General features: G+C 43.5%; 1 protein-coding gene and 1 long non-coding RNA gene across 2 annotated transcripts in view; one reads left to right on the plus strand and one right to left on the minus strand.

The window, feature by feature from the left end:
- ALG5 (ALG5 dolichyl-phosphate beta-glucosyltransferase) overlaps positions 1-18312 on the minus strand; it is a 275306-nt gene extending 256994 nt beyond the window's left edge. Inside the window, exon 1 of the mRNA XM_069639106.1 lies at positions 18094-18312. Within this exon, the coding sequence (XP_069495207.1) occupies positions 18094-18153 (60 nt within the window). The 5' untranslated portion in view covers positions 18154-18312. The remainder of the gene's footprint in view (positions 1-18093) is intronic.
- Positions 18313-18404: 92 nt separating this feature from the next.
- LOC138527810 (uncharacterized) lies at positions 18405-26398 on the plus strand. Its single transcript, XR_011284049.1, has 6 exons — positions 18405-18539; positions 22503-25256; positions 25342-25397; positions 25520-25602; positions 25723-25894; positions 26187-26398. It is a non-coding gene; the product is annotated as an uncharacterized lncRNA (long non-coding RNA).
- The last annotated feature ends 351 nt before the right edge of the window (positions 26399-26749 follow it).

The following is a 26749-nucleotide window of genomic DNA, read 5'->3' on the forward strand; positions in this document are numbered from 1 at the left end:
CCAAGAGACCGGCCATAAAACAAGGGTCTTGTAGCATGCCGATTAACCAAAGCGTATGATCCTTGGCAAATAATGTAATATTACTGTGCATTGCCTGAAAACATTGCGAGTTCTCAAAGCCTGCAATCTTTTAGACATAGCAATACCACTGTCAAAACAGGTCAAACTCAGTTTGTGATTGACAAACGTATGAGCGATGGGTTGCACGTGTTTTTAAAATATGGAGTGGCTGTGCCGACCGGCCATGGCTAGTGGTCTGGCAGTGTTTGGAAATGGAGTATGGAACAACAAAACGCTTGAAATTGAAGGAAAAAAACTTTAGTTGCAGGAACGTTAAGGAGAGAACTTATCGCAACAAAATCCCTGAAATTCAGTTAATGCCACCTTAACTTTGTGACCCCTGTTGTTCAACCTACGACCACAAAGATGACATCAAAGATGACATCAATGATTATTTAACTAATAGCATCAGACATAAGATCACTCACTGGGTATTTACCGATATTTAGAACAACCTTACAGCTCTACATATGTGATATTAGCATTATAGAATAGTTTATAAAAATGAGTACACTGTTTAAAACAGTAAACAGCTACACACAGGCCTCCAGATAAGGTGGGTACCAAGACTTTCTATGCATGAAAATCTTGCAAATATGACAGCTTTATTATTTTCATGGGTACATTTACACACAGGTTTAGAGCAGGGGGCAGTGCAAAGGTCAGGTTACTTGATAGAATCTGGGAGGCTTCTTTTGATTTTTATCTACATGGATGTAATTGCAAGCCACCTCTGAAACACAATGCAATTCTCTGAAGCCTTTCAAAAAGAGAAACTGCACACTCTGATAAAAGGAATGGTTTCTTTCATTCAGCTTTAGAAGCACTGTGCATAATTTCCTAGAATTTTAGGATTGTATAATTAATTAGATGGAAAACTAAATTGCAATTGAGAAATATTTAACAAATTATGCTTTTTTTCCCCTGTGAAAGCAAACCAGTATTGCACAATTGTATTTTTCAGAGTTCTGGTGCTATGTGCATAATCATGCGGAGGCAGATCATTTTTACACTGATAATTTAATTTACACTCTAATTATAAGTGTGTAAAATGATGACTATGCACTCTACATTACATCCAACCTTTCAGTAAATGGGGCACATTACTATAAATGGTCAGTGGCAGCAGAGTCTTTGCTCAAGGGTGAGTGATTGTCATTACACCAATCACAGGTGTTCTAGCCTGTCAAATCTTCAAGACTATATTTAAAACATCCAAAACCTGACCCTCCAGGAAGTGCAAGCGCTGTTCAAAAACAAACCAATTAAAGTTACATTTGTAATTGAAATAGAAACTCAGCAAAACCGGTTCCTGTGATAATCCATTTCACTTCATGTAGTGCTTCATGAATGGTTTGTTCAACATCTAGGTACTGTGATTATTATACCTCAGTCGATACTCAGTTAACCGATCTCTGAAGGATGCTAGCCAATATGATAGCTCAGATTGAGCACTCATTGCTGCAATCTGTGCGTGATCTGTAGGTTGCAGGCTCGAATCCCGGCAAGTCCAACTCAGCCTTTCATCCTTTCGAGGTCGGTAAAGGAGTACCGACTTTGGTTTGGTGATAATTGTGATAAATATGTTCCATGTACAGCGCTTGGTAAAAAGCGCTATATAAATAACCATTTGACCATTAGATTAGATGTAGAATTTAGCATGGAGTCATTGCCTCTATGCACTGTTGTATCATAACATTGTATTAAATATATACAGGAGACATCAAATGGCCAGACCGTAGAGAAATAATGAAAGGTGTATTCTGTCACAATGCAGAAAGCTGCAGGGCGGGATTATTTCCATACAGTTTGTGCATGCGTCAGCTGGATGTCACACACATTTTACTGTCTTGCAAAGGAGAAAAGTCATTTTTACTCTCTTAAAATCACATTTACTCTCACAGTTTAAAAACAGGGAGTAAAATACTCCCACCTCAAACTCTTATCTGGGGCACTGGCTACACATGCATCAATATCACTACTTGTGAAGCTTTCCTTTGGAGTACTTCGGCAAAAGATGATATCTGAATTATAACTAGTACACTGCTTAGAATGTTCCTGTTTGTGGCAAATATATCTAAGACATTTTCACAATAACATAATCGTATATACATTTATGAAAATATTTAGCAGAAATAACTAGAAAGACATGTTGAACCCTAATTATTTACAACGTTTTAAAACAAACATATGTAAATACTCAATTGTTTTATTGTAGGAAAAATGTGCAATCGCAGTACTTACTAAATGACATGAGAAGTGTTTTAAAACAATAAGATTTCCATACATGGGTATTGGAAAACTAAAAAGTGATACTACTCTAAATGTATCGATGTATAAAAAAGAAATTAAAATTCAACATTTATTTGAAAACATGTATATAGATATACATTTCTTTCTGTGAGTCTTTTGTAAGTGGTTAACATGTTAAAATTGATTTTTTTTAAACTACTGTACAAAGTAAAAGTAATATTTAAACAATATCCAATTTTTTAATACATTGAATTTTGTCTATGTCATAGATGAGGTATTAGCATAATTGACCTAAAAATATTTCACCTAAAACATTTGACCGAAAAAAAAAGTCTAATAAATGCAATCAAAAGTGATTAGATCAAATGTTTTAGGTTAAATAGACCCAAACCATAGATGACACCAGTGGTGTCACCAGTGTGGTCATAGTTTGCGCAACACAGGGCACAACGTTAAGGTGGCTTTATCTGAATTTCAGGGGTTTTGATGCGTCAAGTTCTCACCTTAACGTCCCTGCAACTAACATATATATATATATATACACACATATACATAGACACACAGCTTAGTACAGCGATAGCAGTTTAAATACTCCTACCCTGGCCCTGCATGCCAAATTGGGATTCCAGCCCAGAAGTGGACTTACCTGTGTTTGTTTTCTTGATTGCATGAGCGAGGACAGAGTCGGCAAAACTGGTCAACCATGTCATACTAAATAAAAGGAGACTTGAAAAACGTCCTCCTGTCCACAGAGTAAAGCTAGGACATATGACCAATGTTTTCTGAATCCAAAACTCATACTTTGAATGGGATACCTCTTTACTGCTGCTGGCAGTGCACGATTATGCTAAATGAAACGGTGCGGCTGCAGATGGAAACTGTGGTGCAGTGCAGAGTAACCTACGGAGCAGTCAACAGTAACTTCACTATGGGCGCCTGCTCCTTGTGCTGAAGAATGAAAGCCAGGGATGCTGCGGTGCGAGTAGTGTAGGGTACCGTTTAGTACAATGAAAGAATTGCATAAGTGCTAGGGGTGAGCAGTAAGGTTGTCAGTGGGAATGGGTACAGCACAAGTATGGGTATGCTCAAAAGAAGACATCAGCTGTGACAGAGTGCAGTGTTGCAAAGCAAAAGTACGAACGCACAGTGTGAAGTGCAAGTGCAGAACAATGGCTGTTGGGTAAAGTGTGACTGCAATGAGGTTTCACTGCTGCTTGGTGCAGTCCAAGTGCAATAATGGCTGGACACTCAATTACAGCGCTACTCACTGATACTGGTTATTCATAGCAAGTCATGTTTATTTTGTGTGTAGTGTTTTGCAGCTAATAACCAGTTGGGTGCAATGGGATGAAGTGTCAATGCTAGGTATAAAATGCAAATGCTGAGGATGTGTAAGAGTGCAAACGGAGGCGGAGTGGCGCTGGAGTAATTCAGGGTGAGGGCTGGAAGAAGGTGGATTCAGCAGGCGTATATCAAATTCAATTTCAGTGCTGAGTCAGGCTTTAAGTGGGCAGGGGCTAGCCAGGGCACAGCCCGAGCAGTCTCCAGAAACTTCTCCCGACCTGGGTTACTGCTGAAGCTCACTCATCTCCCATAGTATTAATTAAGAAGCACCAGACAATTTCCCCTGTGCACTCCCCATACCAGGAATAGCTTCATATAAGAACAGTGCAGTTTTGAACTTCAGGTGTATTTAGCATTTTATATATTTGTAAGGGCTTCCCTTTTGAGGTTGAATTTCTGTGAAATATACAACAACTCTGAAAGTGTATGTTACAATATTTAGGAAAACATTGCATTTGAGCAGCAGTTGTTCACCTAACAGGAGTTCATTCTGTTTTTCTTTGGTTAGTAAGTGCTTCCATGTTAGGTGAGCAATTGTTACAATAACTCCACGACAGAAAACCATCTCAGTATGCTTTCAAAGTCTTCCTTGGGAAAGCTCAGAAAAGAGCAGGAAAATGTGGGAGGAACTACTTTATGGTTTGGTGCCTTGAGGACCATTCCGCTTGCTCGTACTTCCACTTTAAAATGCTTGTCTCAACGTACACTTACTGTTGGGCACCCATTAGGCTTCCTCTATCACGGTTGCCTCACTTTATGTGTTCCCGGCTGTTTCTCTTATGCTTTTCTCCCTCCAAGTGTGTTGTTTCTGTGCCGTTACTTCACTCTGCTTCTGTTGTGCACTCTAGGCCTTTTTCCCTCTGTGTTTACTGATGGTTATTGTCAGTGCCCACCAGGCCTCCCCCACCCCTCTAAGTGCCTGCTCTACTGTGCGTCCACTTGCTCTACTGTTGGTTGTTGTTCACTTGCCCCCCTCTCTAGGTCTACTGCTCCCGGTTGTCTGCCTCCTCTGCCCTTCCCCCTGTGTGTTCGTTCCCACTGTTGAGTCTATGTGCTTATCCGTCTCGGTTGTATTCCTTACTGTGCATCCCTCAGCATAGCCCCCCTCGATATGTCCTCACCCGGTGCATCCTCTGTGGCATAGTTCTATGATGTGCTTCCTCTCCTCTCTCTTCCCCCTCTTTCTACCTATGTCCCTCTATGTTGCTCTTGGTCTCACCTATCTTCTCTAACTGCTGTGCGATCACCTATCCTATCCCTCTCACAAAGTATGGAAGGAAGAAGTTCAAGAAAGACATCCTGGTCTCCAATCCAGGCCTTCTCCTCGCTGATACCCACATCAATGCCTCCTCCAGACAGACTCTCAAAGATATCCTCTTTGTCGTTACCTCTCCTGACCTATGGACCCTACATATAGTTGCTGTTCTCTCTCCTTTTTCCTTCATCTCCCACTAATGGTGGCACAAGATGAGAGGTCCTCTTGCCGTCCTTCCTGTCTTCCAAAACCATAATTAATGTCTATCTAAATGGGACCACAATGGTCCAGGGCTCTCAGCCCAACCTCATCCTCCTGGATAGGTGTCCCCTACATCTTATCAACTTCTTCCCTTCTCCTGCTACTCTATATACCACCTCTATGGCCCTTCAGCCACCGTCCTCCTCTACCCCTCTTGCTCCTCTGCCACTCCCTTCCACCTCTGCTGCCTCCTATGTGGTTCTCTCCTTTGCCTTCTCTCTGGGCCCTTTGCAGCCTCTAGCACCTCTCTGGCTCCTCTGCCACCTTCCTCTTCTACCGCTCCGGCTCCTCTGCCACTCACCACCTCCTCTATGGTGACCTCCTCCTCTCTTGGGCCTCTATGCCTCTTCCACTGTGTGTACCACTCTCCTGTACCCCACCCTGGAAGTCTTTCAAAAGTGGCAACCTGGTCCACGTAGCCTCAAATTTAAACTCGCAGTTATAAAAGCCAAAAAAGAATACTATGAAGCATGTATTCAAAATGCTCAACACGATTCCAAGGACATTTTTACAATTCTTAGAGAACAGGAGAAACCGGATATTAAATATCAAGAATCTATAGATAAAGAACAGGAGTAGGGTACCCAGATTCAAGAAGCTATGATAACTAAAACAAAAGAGTGGTTGCTGAGTGGTTGCTGAGTGGGCTGTCTTGCTGTCTCCCACGCTGTTCCTGTGTCCTGTGTCCTGTGCAAAGATCGATTTTGGATTGGACTTTGTTTGCTTTTGTGGAACTGGAACTTTGTACATTGTGTAACCAGTCCATGTCATTGACGATTTTTGGGTCATTTCTCGACTTCCTGCCTGCCCCTTTCCCAGAAACCTCTTCAAAACCATCAACGCTGCGCGTTTAGCGCGAGTGGTTGCTGAGTGGGCTGTCTTGCTGTCTCCCACGCTGTTCCTGTGTCCTGTGTCCTGTGCAAAGATCGATTTTGGATTGGACTTTGTTTGCTTTTGTGGAACTGGAACTTTGGTACAAATTGTTTTTAAAAGGGTCTACTAAGGAATTGATTGACTTTATTCAGTGAATAGTGGCTCATTTTTCTTATTTTTTCTGTTTTTCCATAGTACATTGTGTAACCAGTCCATGTCATTGACGATTTTTGGGTAATTTCTCGACTTCCTGCCTGCCCCTTTCCCAGCAACCTCTTCAAAACCATCAACGCTGCGCATTTAGCGCGCGCGTTTTGCAAGAGTGGTTGCTGAGTGGGCTGTCTTGCTGTCTCGCGTGCAAGCGTGCTGCGGCTGTTCCATCGCTCTGCCTAATTAGTTGATCACCAACATATTATGTCAACTACGGTCAGTAAAAAATTCAAACTAACATCAGGCATGCCTGTAATTAATCCTGGCCAATTATTTAATTTAGAAATGGCAGCGAACAAAATTATTACTAGACTAAACCGCAAAAAGCATAATCTCCAGCGCTCAATATCACTTTCATCTGACATTCGTTTGTATTATTCCCAAGATACCCTGTCCAGCCTAGAGAGTGGGTCTAATGTGTGTGTGTTAACCAATCCTCCGCCACCTTTGACCCCAATACAATCATTATGTTCGGAGACTGGGTTAGAGAGCGTGTTGGCTGAGGCCAGTGTGAGTGATAGTTCTGGACCTTTGCCCATTACTAGCACACATGTAAAATCCATTGGTGTTGTTGAAGTCGAAAATATGAATGAAATCCCTAGTACATTGATTGTCGCTGATGTGCATGTAACCCCCAATCTTTCAAGCGAAGTGACTGATTTGACTCTTGTGACAGCCTGTACTCTGGATGATCCTCAGGGTGGTGGAGAGTCCCGGCCCCAGGTTGATGTGTGCACGCAGCCAATGTTGGAGCCCTTTGGTTGCTCAGTGGCAGCCCAACATTGTTTGCGTGCTGTCCATGAGGAGCTTGTTCGAGCAGGGGAAATTGATGAGGAAGTCATGGAAGTCATGGAATTTGTGAACACTTCGGGAGGACCGAGCTCTCCCTTAGCTGATGTTATGTATATTTGTTCAAATACTGGGGATTTAATTCAATTACAGTCAGATAATACAATGGGGCCAGAAAACCAGTTAAGCAATTCTGGAGGAGGGGTGAAGCCTACTGAAAATTGTCACCAAACCCCCCCAGACAATAATCAAATGTCTAACTCCAATTGTATTGATGAATCGCCCTCTTTCATTGCTCCGACTCCTCGAAGGACAAGGTTTGAGGAACCCCATCGAGAGTCTGACTTTTTCATTAATAAGAACTGCTCCAAGCGGTTTTCTTTTTCGGAAGCCCCGGCGCTTAATAATACTCTTAGCGCCATGAATACTGCGTTGCTTGCATTAGCGAAACTTTACGAAGTACTAGATGGTAAGCTCAATCATCAAACCATCCTACTAGAGCAATGCAGTAACGGTATAGCGGTGCTTTCACAAAAACCGCCTGTCGAGCAAGTGACCTTGCGGTCCAATGTTGAGACTGTTCAAGGCTATCGGCCTGATTCATGTAGCATAATGAATACTGATTGTATACAAGTGTGTGTGCTGTCTGAAACAGAAAATAACCGAAGTCTGTGTGAGGTAGATCCCAATGGTTGTAATCGACCAGCCGTGCAAATGGTTGCTGAATCTGATCCATCTATATCCAATAGAGATACAGTACAAAACAATCTCAGCAAATGTATTGATAGCATAGTTACCCATGACCCTGATGGCCTGATCAAGGAGAAAGAGACCTTACCTACCACAGTATTGTCAAACAATACATTCTTTTCATCTAAACCTATTACGATGAATCTAATTAAAACATCGGCGGTAGTTACTGACCCGCTGCCCACTGCCTCCAGAAAACTATTTACGAAAGGCAGAGGTGCCAGTTCTCAGGTTGCAGGCCGTAAGTTCATCAAAGCCCTTTCTAGACGTGAACAAACTGCAAAACTTGTAAAAGTCAATTTGGTAAAATCAGGCCCCAAAGAAGCTATTCAAACCTTCATGCCTTACGGGCCCCTGGACGATTTGGTCACTATTTCAGCTGGCATGGGTGCCCAAGACTCGGCACGGTGCATTAATTCTCCAAAAACATTAAATAATACTGACTCCAGTGATAATAACTCCGATGGTGTAGGACCATGTAATGTGGGACAAGTTGACATACAGACCAGGCCACCCACGGGTGGGAGTGATGGGCTTCTGAGTCAAGTGAATTTAGCGGTACTCAGAGGAAATTAGAACATCCATCAAATCATACATGTCAGACATACCCGGGGCTTCTACCGAACCTTTGAACAGTGTAAGTTCCATGGTAACTAAGGGTTTTAATGTGGAGAAGACCTCTGCTTTAGTGGAAAATCCAAAAACAGTAATAATTAGTCAAACCCATCTACAAAATGGTGTGAATACAAAATTAGGCCCCTTTCTTCCATTGCAAGTTGACTCTTCTGGCCGAACCGAGCTTTTAGCCCTGCCCCGTCAATCAGTAGATGTCTAGGGTGTTTCCTTGCCCCAACAACATGGCATCTCGCAAATACATGAACAGATGCCGTGGCCTGAAGCTGCCATTCAGACCCAGGACATTCGAGATATCATAAAATCCTCGATTGCAGCTTATATCGGCGAAGCCAGCCAAAGTTGCCAAGGGGCTGGAGGTCCGCAATCATTGCGTTATCCTGACGTGAGCCAGTTATTAAAGGGTCCGGCACAGTTGGGCAATCGAGTAGCGCAAGGAAATGATATGCCATCAAGCCTTTGTTTCCAGACAAATGCTCAAGCCCACAATATGAATTTCAAGGATGGTAATAAACTACAAGTCAAGTCCAAGTCTAATTGCCTAGTGATTAGATGTCGAGAAGACCCTTATCCCAAATATGTATTAAATCGGGCTAGCATTTTGAACATATGCAGTGAAATCCCGTCCCTGTCTGATATATCATCATCAGATATAACCTTGGTTGAATTTACTAATACAAATGACCCTTCTGAAGCAAGAATCCATCTTCAATCGACAATTGTAATGAATATATTGTGGCAATCTAAAACAGTCCTATATGAATTGGGTTTTAATTTGTTTCAAGACCCTTTTATAACAAATAATGTGATGGACAAAGCTCAAATCAGGACATATCAGTCTATCAAGAATAGAGAATCGAATCAGATTGTAAACTCTGCTCCACGAATGGTGGCATCCCAGGACTACTTTGCTAGATCATAATATAATGCAGGTACAGGTAGCCTACTCTCGTGGAATACGAGAGGCCATAAGCATTTATTTGACCTTGCAAGTAGAGATTTGGCAACTTATGATCTGGTAGCCTTACAGGAAACCTGGCTTGTTGACTGCCCCATCTGGACGTCCTATGATGTAATTATAACTCCGGCCATACAACATCATAGAGGTCGACCCAGTGGTGGTCTATTGCTTGCAGTCAAGAAAGCTACAGGTTTTGTAAGTGAAAAATTAGTCTCTCCATCCTCATATTTCCAAATTGTTAGACTCCAGAGAGGTGGTGAGCTCTTGGTTATTGTCAACATTTATTGGAGCAGAGGTAATATGACCGCAGAATCTTTTTTTGGGTCACTAAATTCGATTCTCGATCGCCTGACTTTTGAAGGTAACATTTGTCAAACCATCATAGTAGGGGATTTAAATCTCCATTTGTTATCACAAACTTATACTGAACATACTGATGATGAATTAACTTGGACAAATATGATGCACGAGAGAGGATTTGTAATGCTGAATGGTGCCATCGTAGGGGATATCCCTGCTGAGTATACATGGAGTAGAGGGTCACAACGGGCAATACTTGACTATGTGTTTGTCCATAAGACATTTTTAAACTATGTACAATCTATGCAAGTGGTTGCAACCGACCATAGTGATCATAATAAGCTAACTATGCGATATTCAAGGTCATCATCTGTAATTTCGCCTATGGTTGAGACCTATCCCTATTCATATTTTGTAAATAACAGCGGTACGCGAGTGAGATGGAATAGAAATCGACTAAAACAGTTTCATGCGGCCCTGCTTGTGTCTTCTGGGTCAACGGACTGCTATGTTACAGTAATGCATTTGTTTAAGCAGGTTAAACTGCCAGACCCGAGTGTTCGTCATAAACATTGTCATCCCTTTGACCCAATAGTACAGTCTAAGAAAGCTGAATTGCGAAGAGACCTACGTAATTTAAAATTTGTCCCTATAACCTATCGTTTGCTTTTTAAAACAAAATTAAAAGCATCCTATAGAACATGGCTAAAGGGTCAGAGAGCTGTGCGCTATCAGCAAAATGGGGAAACCATGATGTCCCAGATTATTAAGAAATCCACTAGTGGTATATGGGCTTGCCTAAATGAGGCCACGCATAGAATACAGGATGCTGTTCAAATAAATGCTATTCCAAATGCAATTTGGAAAACTTACTGTGAAAAGCTTTATGCATCGTCCTTCTCGAACTTGATTCCAAAGACATACTCCTTAGGCTGGTCCCATTTCTTTACCATCACCGTCAATGATATACTGATATGTATTAAAAACTTGAGTCGCTCGAGGGCAATAGGCCCGGATGGTCTCCATAATAGCACACTTAAAGATCACCCACAAGAATGGGCAATGATCCTCCATCAGATCTTTAGCAAAGTCATCTCGACAGGGGTCATTCCTAAATCTTGGCAGAAGTCCATCATTCTGCCCATATTTAAGAAAGGGGAGCGTGATGACCCAGCTGCTTACCGCCCCATAGCACTCTTGGATTGTCCTGGGAAAATTTTCGCCCGACTAATCCTGAATAGATTTAACATTTGGTTGGAAGAAAATAACTATCGAGACATCTTCCAAACAGGATTTTTGCCTGGAAATGGGACGACTATAAATGTTATTACCCTTACAAGTATTATTCAGAAGGCTTCCCATCAACACCAGCCACTCTATACAGCTTTTATAGATTTTAAAATGGCGTTTGACGCTGTTCCTCGTGAACTTCTTTTTAAAAAACTTATGGATAAAAAATGTCCCTGGTCAATTGTCAAGTGGATAATTGACTTACATACAGATACCTCGATACAAATCAAACTTTCTAGTGAGGGACTATTGTCTGACCCAATTAAGACTGCATGTGGGTTGAAACAAGGTTGTTTGCTAGCTTCTGCTTTATTTACTTTTTTTATCTCAGACATTGGTGTAGACCTTAGTAAAACTGTGGCAGATCCACCCAAAATTAATGGGGTTAATGTTACATACCTACTCTATGCTGATGACATGGTGTTATTCTCAAAGACTCCCAAAGGATTACGGGCACTTTTGTGTGCGTTGGATACCTATACTAAAAAGGACTGTATTTCCTTTAATTTAAGTAAAACAAAGGTTATGCAGTTTGGCAAAAGCATGCAAAGGAAAGCCACCTACAAATGGCCTTTACAAAATGTCAACCTGTCTTCAGTTTCCTCTTACATCTATTTGGGGGTCTTCATAAGTAACTCACCAGATAAGAATGCGAATCATCAACATCTAAAACAGCGTCTAACGACGGCTATATCACAAAGCAGACTAATAAGGAGTAAATATTGTAAGTTTTCAATAGTACCATTATTGGTTTATTATAGACAAAAATTTATTCCGGTAATTCTTTATGGTTCAGAGGCTGTCTTGGGAAAATCATATCAATACTGGGCCATTATGGAAGGATGCTATTGGAAGCGTGCTCTCAACCTCCCATTGTCAGAACCCATTTGCATCCTGCGACACGAGCTAGGACTCCTGTGTTTATATGCCATCTATAAGTGGAGGCTATGCTCGTTGTATCGCAAATGCATATTAAGTGTTAATCATCCTGGGTTGTTGGGAATGATTGCTATTTACCTTTTAAGATCTGATGATCCATTTGCAGTGTCTTGGAGAAATCAAGCAGAAAAAATCATTACTAATATTGGATTTTCAATGGCACTATTGCTAGGCAATCCCACTAAGGCAAAAAAACGGATATGGGAGGATGACTGGATAAAAACAAGATCTGCATGTCTCCTATACAAAAAGTTTAAGAAAAACCCATTTGCCTTAAAGCGCTATGGGGAAACAGAAAGTTACCTAATGATGTTCCCACATTCCCGACAGCGGGATGATTATTTAAGATTTCGATTAAATATCTGGCCCATAAAAGAAATTCTGTGCCATCGCAGAATTATCAGAAAAGACGATGCTTTGTGTCGGTTTTGTCAATTAGCCATTGAAACAATGCAACACTTATGTGTTGAATGCCAAAGTTTGCAAGCAAAAAGAATTGTGCATTTTGAACATTTATTTACTGGGTACATGACCATGTCTCAAGCACGTTGCTGGTCTCTCCTATTTAATAGTCAATTGAAAGTTGTTAGATATGCAATATTGAGTTTTTTGTATAGTTTGGGACTTAAAGGCAAAGTTAGTGTGCAAAGTCGCACTGAAGGAAGTTCACTAATCAGGTTTTAGATACAAGATTTATCTTATTACTTGTTTTTTTGAATGATCTTATTTTGTTTAAAGTGATTAGGTATAAATCTGTATCTAATTAGTTTGTTGTTATTGACTATGTAAATCTGCATATGGACGTAATTCTTGTTAATATCAATTTTATTTTTCATAATATGTTCTCATTTAATTTTAAATACGTTATGTTAATTTTGTATGTTGAAAAATCAAGATATACTTGATTAAAACAACTTTTAAATAAAAAAAATAAAAAAAAAAATAAATTAAAAAAGTGTCATCGAACAAACTTTGAATTCACTGCTTATAGATCCTCTTAAGGCCTCACAAGAAAAACCACTGACTTTCTGGCTGTTTATACCAGAGTTCAGCTTCAGGAGCACCTCGTAAGAAAAACTTTGTACCATCCTAGCTAAACTCAAACCGTCCTCCTGCAAAGCGGACCAGTTTCCAGCGATGGCTATTAAAGCCTGCTCTGAGCTTTTGACCAGCTCAATTACAAGGATAGTGAACGCCTCCTTTAAAGAGGGTGGGGTTTCCACCAGACTGAAGGGTTCCTGGATTACCCCCTTACTAATGAAACCCAGTCTAGACCCTAAAACTGCTGCCAATTATCGGTCGAGCTCTAAGATCCAATATGATGACCAATATTAAGGAGGGTACATCAATGCTAATGTCCCTGGATTTATCATCTGCATTTGATTGGTGGAACACCCTCTCCTCCTGGATAGACTGCAGAGGGTAGCACATTTTTGTGAGCAAGCAAGGGACTGGATGCAATCCTTTTTAGGGATGAGAACCATGCGGGTTTGTAGCATATGTAACATATCTTTCATATGTTGGAAGAAATAAATATCTGCTTTTCAAACTATGCGGATGATTCGCGGAGTCTCCTCCTCCTAACAGGTATCTATGAAAAGGAAGCCATAGCAGTCTCGGAGGTATACAAGCTTATACGCGAGTGCATGGACATGAGTAGGATGGCACAGAATCATGGCAAGACAGAGCCTATGATCATTGGATCTAGACCCAGACTAGTAAAACTTGATACAAATTATGAATCTTTCTGCATTGCAGATCATGACATTTTGACGAAGGAAAAAATTAAAAAATTTAGGAGCGACACTTGATCAGACCTTGAGTATGTCTGCCCAGGTTAATAGCCTAGTAGCAACATCGGCTTACTATATTAGATTGTGCCCACATATCTGCCGATTTTTATCCAAAAAGAGCTGAGAAATGATCGCCAGAGCCATTGTCTCTGCACAAATTGATTATTGTGGCTCCCTCCTTATAAGAGTGGGAAAGTAGTGCCTTTTGGGCAGCTGCCCCAGCAAAATAAAATGCCTTGCGTTTTGAGAAATTGCCCGACACTGGAAGTATTTAAAAATAAAATAATAATAAAAAACACACTTATTCAAATAAAGATGGTTTGTCTCCAATGTGATTGTTCACTACTGATTGTTTTCGGCACCCGTATGCCTCCGGGCCACTTTGGCTGCGCCATATAAATAATTTTAAGTAAAGTAGCTACTCTCAATGCTCACTCTGCTGTCAAACAATCCTCTGACATCTGCCACCACCTCGAAGACCTTGATCTGGATGTTCTCGCTCTCACTGAGACTTGTTTCATGGCCAGCTCTGTCACAAGCTTTGACACCGTCCTCCCTGAAGGCTACAAAATCCTCTCTGAACATAGGACCAGCCCTGATCTTTCTGAGTGGGTCCCTACCTCTATCATTCCCACCCAGGCTTACTCCTCCTTCGAATGCCTGGTCTGCAGGCTCTCCATTTCTCCTGGCCCCTCTCAGATTCTGGCCAACATCTACAGGTCACCCTCTTCCTCTCTGAATGGGCTGATCTCTCCTTGCCTCTACTTCTAAGCTTCTCTTCCTCTGGGATTTCAACATTCAGTTGGACTGCTCTGACCATTCTGGGCTTTTCCGCAACCTTTGTGCCGCACTCTCCCTCTCTATTTATCCCTCTGGTTCGATACACTCAGCCAGACACACCTCAGATGCTCTCATCTCCTCAGACATACCCCTCTCTAACCATCTCACTACTCCACTCTCCTGGACTGACCACTTTCTGCTTTCTTCTTACCTGAAACTGTCTGTGCCCCTGGCAAAACCTACCCCAGCACTGAAACCTTCCTTCGCGGTCATTTGAACTATGAAGCAGGTGTCAGTTGCCACTTTTGCCTCTACTTTGACTCCTTCTTCTACCCTTGTGGCTGACTCCCACTCTGACACAGCCCTCTCCAACCTTCATCACTTTATCTCAAATGCTCTCAATATCCTTGCCCCTGTCATGAGGATGCATCTGAAGCCTTCCTACAAGTGTAATTCTTGGTATGGCTCCGCCCTGGTTGCTCTGAAAAGCAAGTGCAAAGCAGCCGAGCAGAAGTGGAGTGTTTCGGGCACATCCTCTGACAAACTGGCCTGCTGCCTGCTCCAAAGGCAATACAGACTCCGTCTTCTCCAAGAAGAGGGTCTACATTCAAGCCTGCGTTTCTGCGGCCTCTGATAGCATGGGCAAACTTTTTTAAATCTGCAAGGAGCTGGCCAATCTGAATGCAGTCTCTACCACTCCTATTCCTTCCAAAGCCCTCTGTATGGCACTAGCTTCTGATTTCACCACTAAAACCCAGGACATCCTGTCCACGCTATCCTCCTCTTCTCATCTTTCTCCCTCTTCCTCTCTCAGGCTCCCTCCAGGCACCCTTCCCTCTCCTTACCTCCTCTCTCTTTCCTATAACACCTGATGATGTTTCTAGACAAGTTCAGTCTATGAAAGTTTCATCCAAACAGGTGCTCCCCTGCTCCTCCAGAAACATTAAGGACAACATTGTCTCACTCGCTGCAGCCTTGGCTAATTTCTGCAATCATTCCTTTGCCACTGGATCTTTCCCCTCTCTTTTCTCAAGCACTCGCTTGTGCACCCCTCCAGAAAACCTCCTGCCCGGCCAACTATCGGCCATCTCCATCACTCCTTTCCTGGGCAAATTCCTTGAGAAACTGACCATCTCTCAGCTAAACCTTCACACTGAATCTGCTGGTTATCTCCGGGACCATAAGTCTGACTTCAGATCGGCCAGAGGCACAGAAACTGCTCTCCTGAACTCCCCCAAAGTTCTGCTTTCCAACGTGGATTCCAGCTCTCACTCTCCTCATCCTCCTTGACCTCTCCTCTGTCTTTGACACGGTCCATCACGCCACCCTGATCAACTGTCTCAGTATGAACCTTGGTATCACTTGTCGAAATGTCAGCGGGAGAGGAAACCAAAAGTCATTTTCATTTAAAGATATTTAGTTTTTGATATATTCATGAACATCCTCTCTCCACACATCACGTACCTTGCCAAGACGGCCCATTTCCAGCTGCACCCCCTCAGAGGTATCCTACCTTTTCTCACCTTCCACCCAGAAGCTCACTGTCTGCAGAGCTCTGGTTCTCTCCGGGCTGGCCTACTGCAACAGCCTCTTTCTCAATCTTCCTAACTCTACTCTTCAACCAATCCAGAGCAGGACTGCAAGCCTTATCCTTGGCCTCAAGCCTAGGGACCGCATATCTCCAGCTCTGTAATCTCTCCACTGGCTCCTGGTAGCCCTGAGGATCAAGTTCAAGACCCTCTACCATCATCCACAATGCTTTCTTGGGCTGTGGTCCTCTCTATATCCAACAGTCTCTTCCTAAATACCTCCCTTCTAGAGCCCTCTGTTCAGCTACCTCACACTCTCTGCGGGTCAGATGCTTCTCCAAACAGAGAGTGGGCGGTAAATCTCTCTCCTCTACAAGTGCCTCCCTCTGCAATGGCCTCCCTGCCCCCTCAGACTTGAGCCGGATTACTGAAGTTCCGGAAGCTGACCAAGACCTTCCTCATCTCCTTTTCCTTCTCTCTCCCTCTCCCCCTTCTAATCTACCTGTCTGCTTGGCCTGACCGGTGGCGTGGTTGCCCTCAGTCACACAGGGTCCCACGCCCCTTCACCCCTCGACCAGTCACCCTGCACTGCCTTCTGGCCTACCCAGCTCTTCTGGTCTGGGACCGCATCGGTGTAGCCCTCCGTCGTCCCTTGCACTTACTCAGAGCACTGCTGCCCTCACTGCACTTTGCCTCATCCCCCTTCACTGCACTTCTCCCCACTCCCTCTCCCCTGCACTTCTCGTTGCACTTGCATGATCTGAATGTTGCAAGGCCTAGTGAGATCGTTTTTGTTGTAATCCCTTTGTCTCCCCTCCTCTGTCTTGTTGCGCCTAGAAACACTTCTGTAAAGGCGCGTTATATATACCAAATCATATTATATCACTCGGAATGCTATGCTAGAATTGAAAAGCTGTCCTTTGTTGAAGCAGGAAAGCCCAGGCCTCACAACCTAGATATGAGACTGCCCAAATGAGTATACCAAGTTCATGATTTGCAAAGGTTTTAAGCTTAGGGTGAGTGTTGTGCCAAAAGAAATGAGCACCAATTATGCTTAAATCACTGTCACAAACATATTTCTCAAATATAAAAAAGTAGTCATTGTAGCATTCCCCAACATGTTTTGATTTTAAGTAAAGCAGCCAGAAACCCACATTGGTGCAGTGTATTCACATCCCCTTTCTTAAAGGTTATTTATTTACAGAATGAGTTAAACTGCTTATACACTGAACGGTAGTGATTTATTTATACACAGGTAGTTATTTACAAACCGGAACCAAAAGGATATATATTTACAAATGTGCAGACTGGACACAAAGAGGAGGCCACGCTGAGTGATACAATGTACATATTTGGAGGGTACATCAAAGTCACATGCACCCCCTGAAGAACATGCCAAGCACACTTTCAGTAACACCCAGCATAATTTGGGCTATTCCTCTACTTAGTACCCCCTCCCCATTATTCCTCATTGCACTTTAAATACTAATGTTGAGGGCTCAATGCATGGAGGCGATATCTGCGTTGGGGTGCAGCAAGTGTGCATTGTGGTACAGTTAACAAGAGGCAGTGAAGTGTACATGGCAAATTGCATTGTGAGGTCATTAGGATGCAGTGCAAAGTACATAGGGGTTCAGAGTTTGAGTGCCCTGGGGTGCTGTGCAAACGCTGATTGGTGCAATATGAATGCTGGGGGTTGTGCATACACTGAAAAAAGAAGAATGTTACTTGATTGAAAGCAAAACGAAGAAAACGGAAGGTGCACACTAACGTGCAATGGGATGGGGGTTACTGTAAGACGTTTACATATCCGAAAAATAGCGTGCACCGAGATAAAGGAGCGCAGTAAGATTGCAGCGTTTGCAGTATGGGAGCTAGAAGCGCCTAGCTGTCAAGTGGTCTCATGCCATGTGTGACATCTTCAATCAAACTAGATATAAGATCAACAGCGTTTTTCATAACCGGACATAAAGACACATTGCAACTTTGCAAGGAGGACATAGAGAATCTGCAAGTCCCAGATGAAAATCAGTGTGTGTGTGCTGAGTGGAGAGCCAGCTACCATGTACTTACCAGGCTGAGCAGGGAGGATGCCAATACGGCTAGGATCTGAAACGCCTCACACAGGTCCATGGTAGGTGCAATGGGTGGCAAAATCAGCCCATGGAATCGCCGGAGGTGCCGGAACAAGGCACCTCTTCTGTAAACCTATAGCTGACATCCAGCGATGCGGAAGTGCTACTGCAAGTAAGGTAGTGTCACAGAGTTCTGAGAAACGGACCTTAGCAACGCTCCGCCTCCTCTTCGTTACGTAGTTTGCACGTTCTGATTTGTCTAGGAAGTCACGTGCTCCAGGTTGTGCACTTCGTCAACTCTTAGTCTTTGCAAGGTATGACACGTGTGGGAACGCTCGGGCGGCATCGTGGCAAGAGAGGGGAAGACCGGAATTTAAGACAGCATCGTGGCGGAAAGCTGATAAATACAGTCTTTCCTCCGTTACACAACGGATTTGGTTTACCGTAAGTCTTAAAGCTATTGCATACTTGGTTATTTTAGTGTAGCGTGGCGATTTGGAGATTCGTTATGTGCAAGCAAGGGGGTGTTTTTTGTGCAGTGGGCCTGACTACGGGCATTTCTCCGTTCCCAAGCGAATTGACAGTATAGCTTTTTGCAGTAATGCGTATAGTTATTTATTGCTTTTTTGTCCTAACCCGCTGGAAAGGGGTATTTTGAGAATGTATTTTGTGCAACTCAGTGGGGAGGTGTTTTGTACACTGCGCGACATAGATGTCTATTTATCCTGTGCAGAGGGAAACATTTGGGTACGAATTTACAACATAACAGTTTACAGTGAGGCAGATAGTTATTTTTTGGATTGTTTTCTCATGCAGTATGGTGACCGGATTTCTTGATTAAAAAACCTGGGGCGGCCACAAACCTAAAAGGACTATGTTGTAGCGTATGTGTTGGTGATGATGTCATGGAACTGTGGGTGTGAGGTCAGTGAGGAACTTTGTTGTGGTGTGTGTTCCAGGAGTGGCAGTTGGCAAGGAAGCTTTGGACTGATGGGATGTGTGGCCAGTGGTCTGTTCTGTGGATCTGTCATCTGCATATGTACTTGACTGATGTCTCAGGACCTCAGCAATAAAACTACCTTTACATCATGACACAGCTGCAGCGTCCTCTTGGTTAAGGAACCCACATGTTTTCACTGGCGATGAGGTGGTCTGGAGGGGACGAGATACACAGGAACCAGAGATATTGCTGCGGCGGGGGACTGTACAAGGGTGCAGCCATTTCCCTGCAATGATACATCCACACCCACAAAAAAAGAGGACTAAAGTTGTCGCCAATCAGGGTACACCAGCAAGGGAGGAGCTGCCGAGTTTGGTATATCAGCAGGGCAGGAGCTGAACCATGACTAGAGACCGGGTGAGGGCCCAATCATGAGGGTGCTCTCTCAGCAGCAGAATGTCCCCTGGGTTCCGGAATCCATGGTAGTGCCGGCGAGCCTGTGTTCCACCGCAGGCGGTGACAGCAGAGGGCTGCAGTTGTAGGAGCCGGTGAGGTCCTCTATAGGCAGAGGGTGCAGTGACCAGGAATGGCGGCTTCTCCAAGAGCTGAGTGTGCACAGTGGTAGGCCTGAGAAGAGTGGAGGGCCTCAGCAGAGGAATGTCTGTGGGCAGCAAATGGTGACTGCCGTTTTGCCTCTGGGCAATAGAGAGGAAGAGCGGACACAGATGGCGGATGGTCTGTTTTCTTTGCCGGTCAGCAGCAGAGTGCTGACCTCACCGCAGGGCATGGAGCGCTACGCTGCAGTCACATGCAGCGTTGCTGACGGGAGCATCATCGGGAGAAGGCGGTGCAAATGTGCTGGTGCGTTCGCAGATAATGAAGGAAGAAAAATGGGGCAAGGAACTTTTAAGTCTGGTGAGAGGGAACACTGACAAGAGGAGACAGGGATGGCTGTTAAGAGACTGAGGAGGTCTAAAGATGGGCGAGCGGAGGACACACCCCAAGAGTGTGGGGTATGTAATAGAGGGAGCCTAGTCAAAACTGGTTTATGTCCATTGTGTGGAAGATTGTTGAAAAATCTACAGGAGCTGGACCCCGATTTATGGGCTCTGTATCGGGATATTAAGAATCAAAGCATCAATGGAGAGGAATAATGTGTTATGTTTGTCGGAGGAGGCCGATGTTTTTAAAATGTGCTGTTGTGTTAAGTGTTGTGGCCTCACAGGTAAGGGGAGGGATTCCCCTTTAGGTTGTTAGGTTTGACGTTTAGGTTGAGGAGGCCTGCAATTCTGTTCCCGTTTATGTTTGTGGTGTGGCCTCAATAGTTGTCCAGTATTGGTTTTAGTTCAGGGTTGGGGCCTAAGAGTTAGAATTTATGGGTGTGGGGTTGGTCCCCTATTTGGATCATGTGGGTGTGCGCTTTGAACAGTTAGCATAATATTCATGGTATTTAATTTTCTTGTGGAGAACCTGGACTTGAGTGTGCAGGGATCGGTACATTGTCAAGGGAGCTTTGACATGAGGGTGCAGGGTATTACTCTGGCAGTAAGTGGGGAATTTGGACTCGAGGGTGCGGGTCCCGAGAACAAAATTGCACCTTCAATGGACCTCATGTTTTTTAAAATTATGATGTCAATATTTGGATTTCATTTGTAATGTTATGTGAGTTAGTGCTTAGGTTGTTTTCTTTTATGTTTGTGCTCTGAGGAAGTGCTAGAGAAATAATTTGTTTTGCTCACCAACTTGTCTTTTGGACTACAGGTTCCATGTACTGCTGTGCCGTTGTTCATTGAAATGCTGGGCAGGTTCCCACCAACTGGCACATTAGCCACATATTTTTGTGGTTTGTCAGGTGTAGCCAATTGGCAGGTTAGCTATGCATTTTGTTTGTTGGCAGGGTAGCCAAGTGGTTTGTTAGCCACGCAATTTGTGGATTGTGAGGTGTAGCCAGGTGGCAGGTTAGCCATGCATTTCAATGGATTGGTAGTTGTAGCCAAGTGGCAGGTTAGCCACGCAATTGTTGTCATTGTAACGTGTTTGGTTTGGGGGGCACGTCCCTTGGTGGTGTGCCATTGTCCGGAGGGGGCCACAAAGTAATTATTTTGCTGGTTAGCCAGGAGGGTGGTTTAGAGGTTGGCAGCCTATGTCTGGCATTGGTGCTCTTGTCAGTCGTGTTGGGCTGGCATGGTCGAAATCTGATGGAACTGTTGACGTTTGCAGTGGATGGTGGATTGTTTTAGTGTTAAGGTGATTTTGAATGTTATGTTGCACAGAGTTGTGGGTTATTGTTAGTGAAGAGTTTAGTAGTGTGCAACTGGCAGGATTTCTTTGGTACTTTGTTGATTGAATATGTTTGGGTGTGTTTTGTGGTTTATTTGGCATGTGCCATGCACTCCTGAGTTTCCTTGTATATTTACCTAAAGTTACCTGCACATGCAATACATTTGGTGGCTTCTTGTGGTTTGGCATGTGGGGATAGTGCTTTTGTTGTCTAGTAGGGGGTAATGTTTGGTCCATATGCTGGCTCTGTGTTCTCGACTGACTGTAGGTGTATTGTGGTGCGTGCAATTTACTTTATCTTTTAGATATTGTTGTTTGGTGTAACAGAATGAGAGCTGTTGCAGCTTTATGTGTTTGTGATTATGTCATGGAACTCTGGGTGTGTGAGTGGCTGTGAGGTCAGTGGGGAACTTTGGTGTCCTATGTTTGTTTGTTTTATTACTTGTATTGCGTACCAGATCCGTGGTATTAGGGCACATTGCATAAGATCACTCACAGCTTGGTTACACATAAAAATCTACATTTACATAAGGCAATTAGGTTACACACAGGCAAAGTATATACTTACAGGATTTATACATATATGAGATTCAGACTATGGGCTGAGAGCAGGCACATAGGATCTTAGGAGAGTCGTGGTTCAAAAGGTATTAGTCTTTGAAGTGTAGGAAACAGTCGGTATGGTGGCCAGTACTAGAATATTTACAGTGTAGTGGGCCTATGCCTACCGGGAGTGGCAGTTGGTGAGGAAGCTTTGGACTGCTATGGTGTGGGTGGCAAGTGGTCTGTCCAGTGAATCTGTTGTCGTATATGTGCTTACCTTATGTCTCAGTACCTTAGCATTAAACCTACTTTTACATCATGACACACAATGGGGCCTTCCACCTGTCACAGGACATCACAAATGTGGCAACTGTGTGGCATGTCCATATACTGAAACAAGACATCAGTTTGACCATGGACATATTAAATGGCAATTGAGACAACATGCAAACTGTTTGACCAAGAATGTCATCTATATCATTCAATACCCATTTGATCTCATTTATGTGGGGAAAATGATTGAAAAGACAACAGATATCAGAGCACAGATCGTGCATCAGGAACAGGGAGTTTACAAACCCTTGGTGGATCACAATGTGAAATCGGGACACACTGATAAAGATCTAAGGTGGTTTATTTTACAGACTTTCAAACCACAAGCACGTGGAAGAGATTTGGCCGCCCTGCTACATAAAAAAAAAAGGTGAGTTGGATTTATTCTCTTGACACGCTGAAACATGGTTTAAACATTGCAGTGGAATGGAACAATCTGATATGCCTATGTTGAAAACAAATGGCGGAGATATCCACTAGGGGGTTTCTCATCATGTGCCAGGTATTTATTCTTACCAAGTAAGGCTCTCTCTATAGAGACTCGTAGTCGCTTTGTCATCTACAGTACTGAATAAGATAACGGGGTGTCTCTGAGTCATTAAACTGAAAGGGCGGGGTGGCACCCTCTGGGGCCCTCAAGTTTATAAACCTATAAGTCTGACCACAGAAGAAAATAAGACATGGTCCATTACCAGTCTCAATCCCCAAGAAAGAGCGTGTTTGGATACGGGACTACATTGCCCACAAGCCCTTGCGCCTCATGTGGAGCACGCAAATTATACAAGTAAATGGTTTGAAGTTGTCAATGGGGCTCTGTTTTTGCCCAGAGACCTCTCTGGTAGGCACCATTCGCCAAACTAGCAAGCATGTTCATGGTACCCCTCCATGAGAAAAACATGCTACATGATACACAGACATTTGTGGACTACATTGCCCAGAAGTCCCTGCGTCACACACAGAGCTCCTATGAGTTTATTTTAAACACAAGATGGGGATTTATTTTCCCAGGAACTACAAAACAGGTAATGCTTCCTTGTGTGAGACCTCAAACCAGATGACGAAAAGAAAAAATAAGGTGGGTGCACAGAAGAAATGTTGGCGAGTACGGGACGGTGATTTGAGTCCTGTTTTGTTGTCCATGAAAAATCTGGTAATACACCGGCACCTTGTGAGCAGTAAACGAGGAGTGATAACAGACACGGATGAAGAGAAGAACGCAGGTAAGGGACTGGGGAGATAAATGCTGGACTAGGCAGTCTAAATCAGTTTTTATGGTTTTGGCACACATACTGTCAGGAACTCACATGCAGCAGGCATGAGCAGGCAGTGTTCTGCAGACGTGAACTATGATACCCAATTGTGTGGCCCAAGAAAAGGGCCTAAAAGACTCAAAAGCTTTCATGTCAGGAAGATACTGTTTTTCACTTGCAGGCAAAGGGCTCAGCGTGTACTACAAGATTCCAGGAAGCTGAAATCGGCCCAGAAACTACATTACCCAGAAGGCTTGTGTGGACACGAGCCTTCTTACACTACCCAGACCACACACAATACCTCGCGCATGCGCGCAAAGCTCCCAACGCCCATCGCTTGTGCTGATGACCATCCGAGAGAGCAGGCGTATAGCTCAAGGGCTCCTGCAAGCTACCAGTCGCAGGGCCTTAACCCCGCCTGCGCACACTGCAGGCCCTACGCCACCCGGCAGATAAGTGCATTTCTACAACGTTTTCATTAACGGCATGTTATCAAGGTTGAATTGCCTGACTAGATGTTAGGCCCGCTGCATGCAGAGACACAGAGGGCACATTAGCAGTCCCATTGTGTCTACCGAGTGACAGAGAATGCAGGCAGTGTTCTAGGACTCCAGCTCTTTAAGGGGTAGCGGCATGGTTGTATGCTGACCGGAGCTCACGAAGCTGACAGCAGCTCCCGGTGCCCGTACAGCTGCGCGTTCCATTACGAACCACAAGAGTGCGAGTTCGTTTGACTAATCCCTAATGTACATGTTTTGGCGGTGCTCCGTTTCCCATTCAATCTTGTTCCTGTTGCACCCGCTCACCAATGTCTTTGGTTTATTGTAGTGGAGTCTCCGCACTGCCACGGAGGAAAACCTTGGAATCACAGCTCGTAACAGAAACCAGCCAGCTGCAACATACGAAGCTAAGTGCTTTATTCTATGTTTTCAGTTGTGTGCTAATAGTGTGAAGTAACACGACCAGCACATGATATGCAAAGTGTTTACATGCAATGCAAGATGCCAAGAGCTAAAGTGAAGTGTTCATGCTAATGCAATGCAAGAGTTTAGAAGCAAGGGCCAAAGGCCAGATAAAACAGGGGAACTATAGTTACTATAGTGTGTGTATGTTTGGTGCAGGAGTGAACGCAGAGTATCTGCAGGCTTCCGGAATCTCCAGCAGGGGCAACAGAAGCACCTTTCCTAAAATCCCTGAACCCATCCAATACCTCTACCTAATCCTCTATCCGGTTTCCCTAACCAGCCCATCCTTTCCAATCCATCGGACCCTTACTCTCTTTCCCCGGCAGGCCGTGGAGGCCTGTGGTTTGCCACAACTCCCAGGCACCAAGACGTAACGGGGAGGCAAGTGTTAGTGCTACCTCCACACAAGACTAAGGACCCTGACACATACTGTGGATGGCATCCGTATGTTACACTACTGTCACAGACCTTGCTGATGTCCATATAGGATGGGCAAAGAATACAGAATTAATGTAACTCTGTTGGCATTGTGCCCTTAGAGCTTCCACAGAACACCGGGACCTTGTACTCTGGATGTTCTCCAGCAAACTGAAACAGTCATTAATGGTAAAAGCTCTGCAGCAAATGAATCCCTTAGGGTAACTGTAAGTAGTGTGTACACTCTTGCATGAAAACTTTCACAGTGGTTGGATGTGAACCATATCCCCCTTGGCTATGTTTTTTCAGGTGATGATCTGCCTGTTAGAGGGAGAACACTCCTCGATCTTGTGAATCCTGTGGTAAAGAAACACGACATATGACTGTCTAAAGACTTTGGAACCCCCCAGGCGGATGAGTGAAGATGTCCGCGGTAAGCCATATGGTGGGATACTAATTTGTGATCTATACCAACTGATGAGATATGGTGAACTAAAAATCCAGACCTCTATTTGTAGGTATTCCAGGGAGAATCATCAAGGAAACAAGGGGGTACAGTCCTCATTAGAAGATAGTGAGTATGGTTAATCTTTTCTTTCCATGACAACTGATGTCTGGAACTGCTTTAATTGCCCTAGGGCTGGTATGGGAAGGAGAGGACTGCTAGTCACCCTACCATCTACTTTTATTTGATAGGCTCTGCCAATAAGTGATCAGGGCTGCATGAGCATTTAGGATCGGGTCCATAGTCTTGAACCTCCTCCAAGAATCTTTTTGAGGTGAGTACAACAACGAAGTAGTTACATGCACACGTGTCTATGCCTTTGTTTAGAAGAAATGAGGATGGTTAGAACATGGCTGGTAATAGGTTTTAATTTTCACATTTTTAATTTTTGTAGGCGATAGTTTCCAACTCCATATTAGAAGTATGGCACAACAAGCTATCAACTTCCGTCCTGAAGAAGATTGGATTAAGTTGAGGGCCGTAGTCGATAGTCCACCGATTCCGACTGAAACGCGTGTCGACAACACTTGTTGCAGAAGAGATATGCACACCAGTACATATAGAGGGTGCAGCAAAATCTTGTGAATTCTTGTTATATGGTTTTATATGTCACATGACCGATTAAATATGTACTGTGGAGTAGCACAATATGTAAATGTATGAGTGAGTAAACTTGATGGAGTAGATTGTTGATTATGTATATATGTACCTTTGGGATTATTCTGAGCCTATGGTGGCTGAGTACGACCAAATTATTGTTTATATGAAAATAAATTGATATATTTTGTGTCAAAAAGATCGAATAGTTTCTTACCATCCTCAGCCTCACTGGTCCATCTTTTTTGTATTTACTTTTAGTTTACCTGGAGGACCGTGAGGATTCCAGATACCCTTTATTTTGTGATCATCACGACACACATATAGCATCCTCTGTTGGTTAGGAGCCCACATCTTTTCAGACTACAAAGGTGGACACTCAAAACACCCCATCGCACAGTATTTCTAGGACTGGACTGCTATCCTGCATATAAAATGTGCGATTTTGATGTATAATGTAAGCACATCATTAATAAAGGAGATTCTGCTGTGATTGCTTCAATTAATATTAAAGGCCTTCCTATGTATTTGTTTTGTAACCATGCTCTGTGGCACAAATCGGGTAATGTGTGTGTGTGTGTGATGGGTACCTTTTAAAGGTTTGGGGTTTGAGGCCTCCTTGCATTGCCAGATCTGGTTAATGTGACACAGGAAAATACGTAAGGTATTATCATGCTTGTTTTATTTATGTGTTCAGTATCAATATTCAATCATTTTGTGATGCAACTGTCAGTGGTCACCTTCTCTTTCCCTAAAATCAGACCGGGTTTTTCATTTTCATAATCTCCCAGGATTAGGGCTAAGGGGAATTTGAGAGGTTCAGA

Source organism: Ambystoma mexicanum, chromosome 7q, assembly GCF_040938575.1.
Source record: "Ambystoma mexicanum isolate Mex_15411 chromosome 7q, UKY_AmexF1_1, whole genome shotgun sequence".
Taxonomy (NCBI): domain Eukaryota; kingdom Metazoa; phylum Chordata; class Amphibia; order Caudata; family Ambystomatidae; genus Ambystoma; species Ambystoma mexicanum.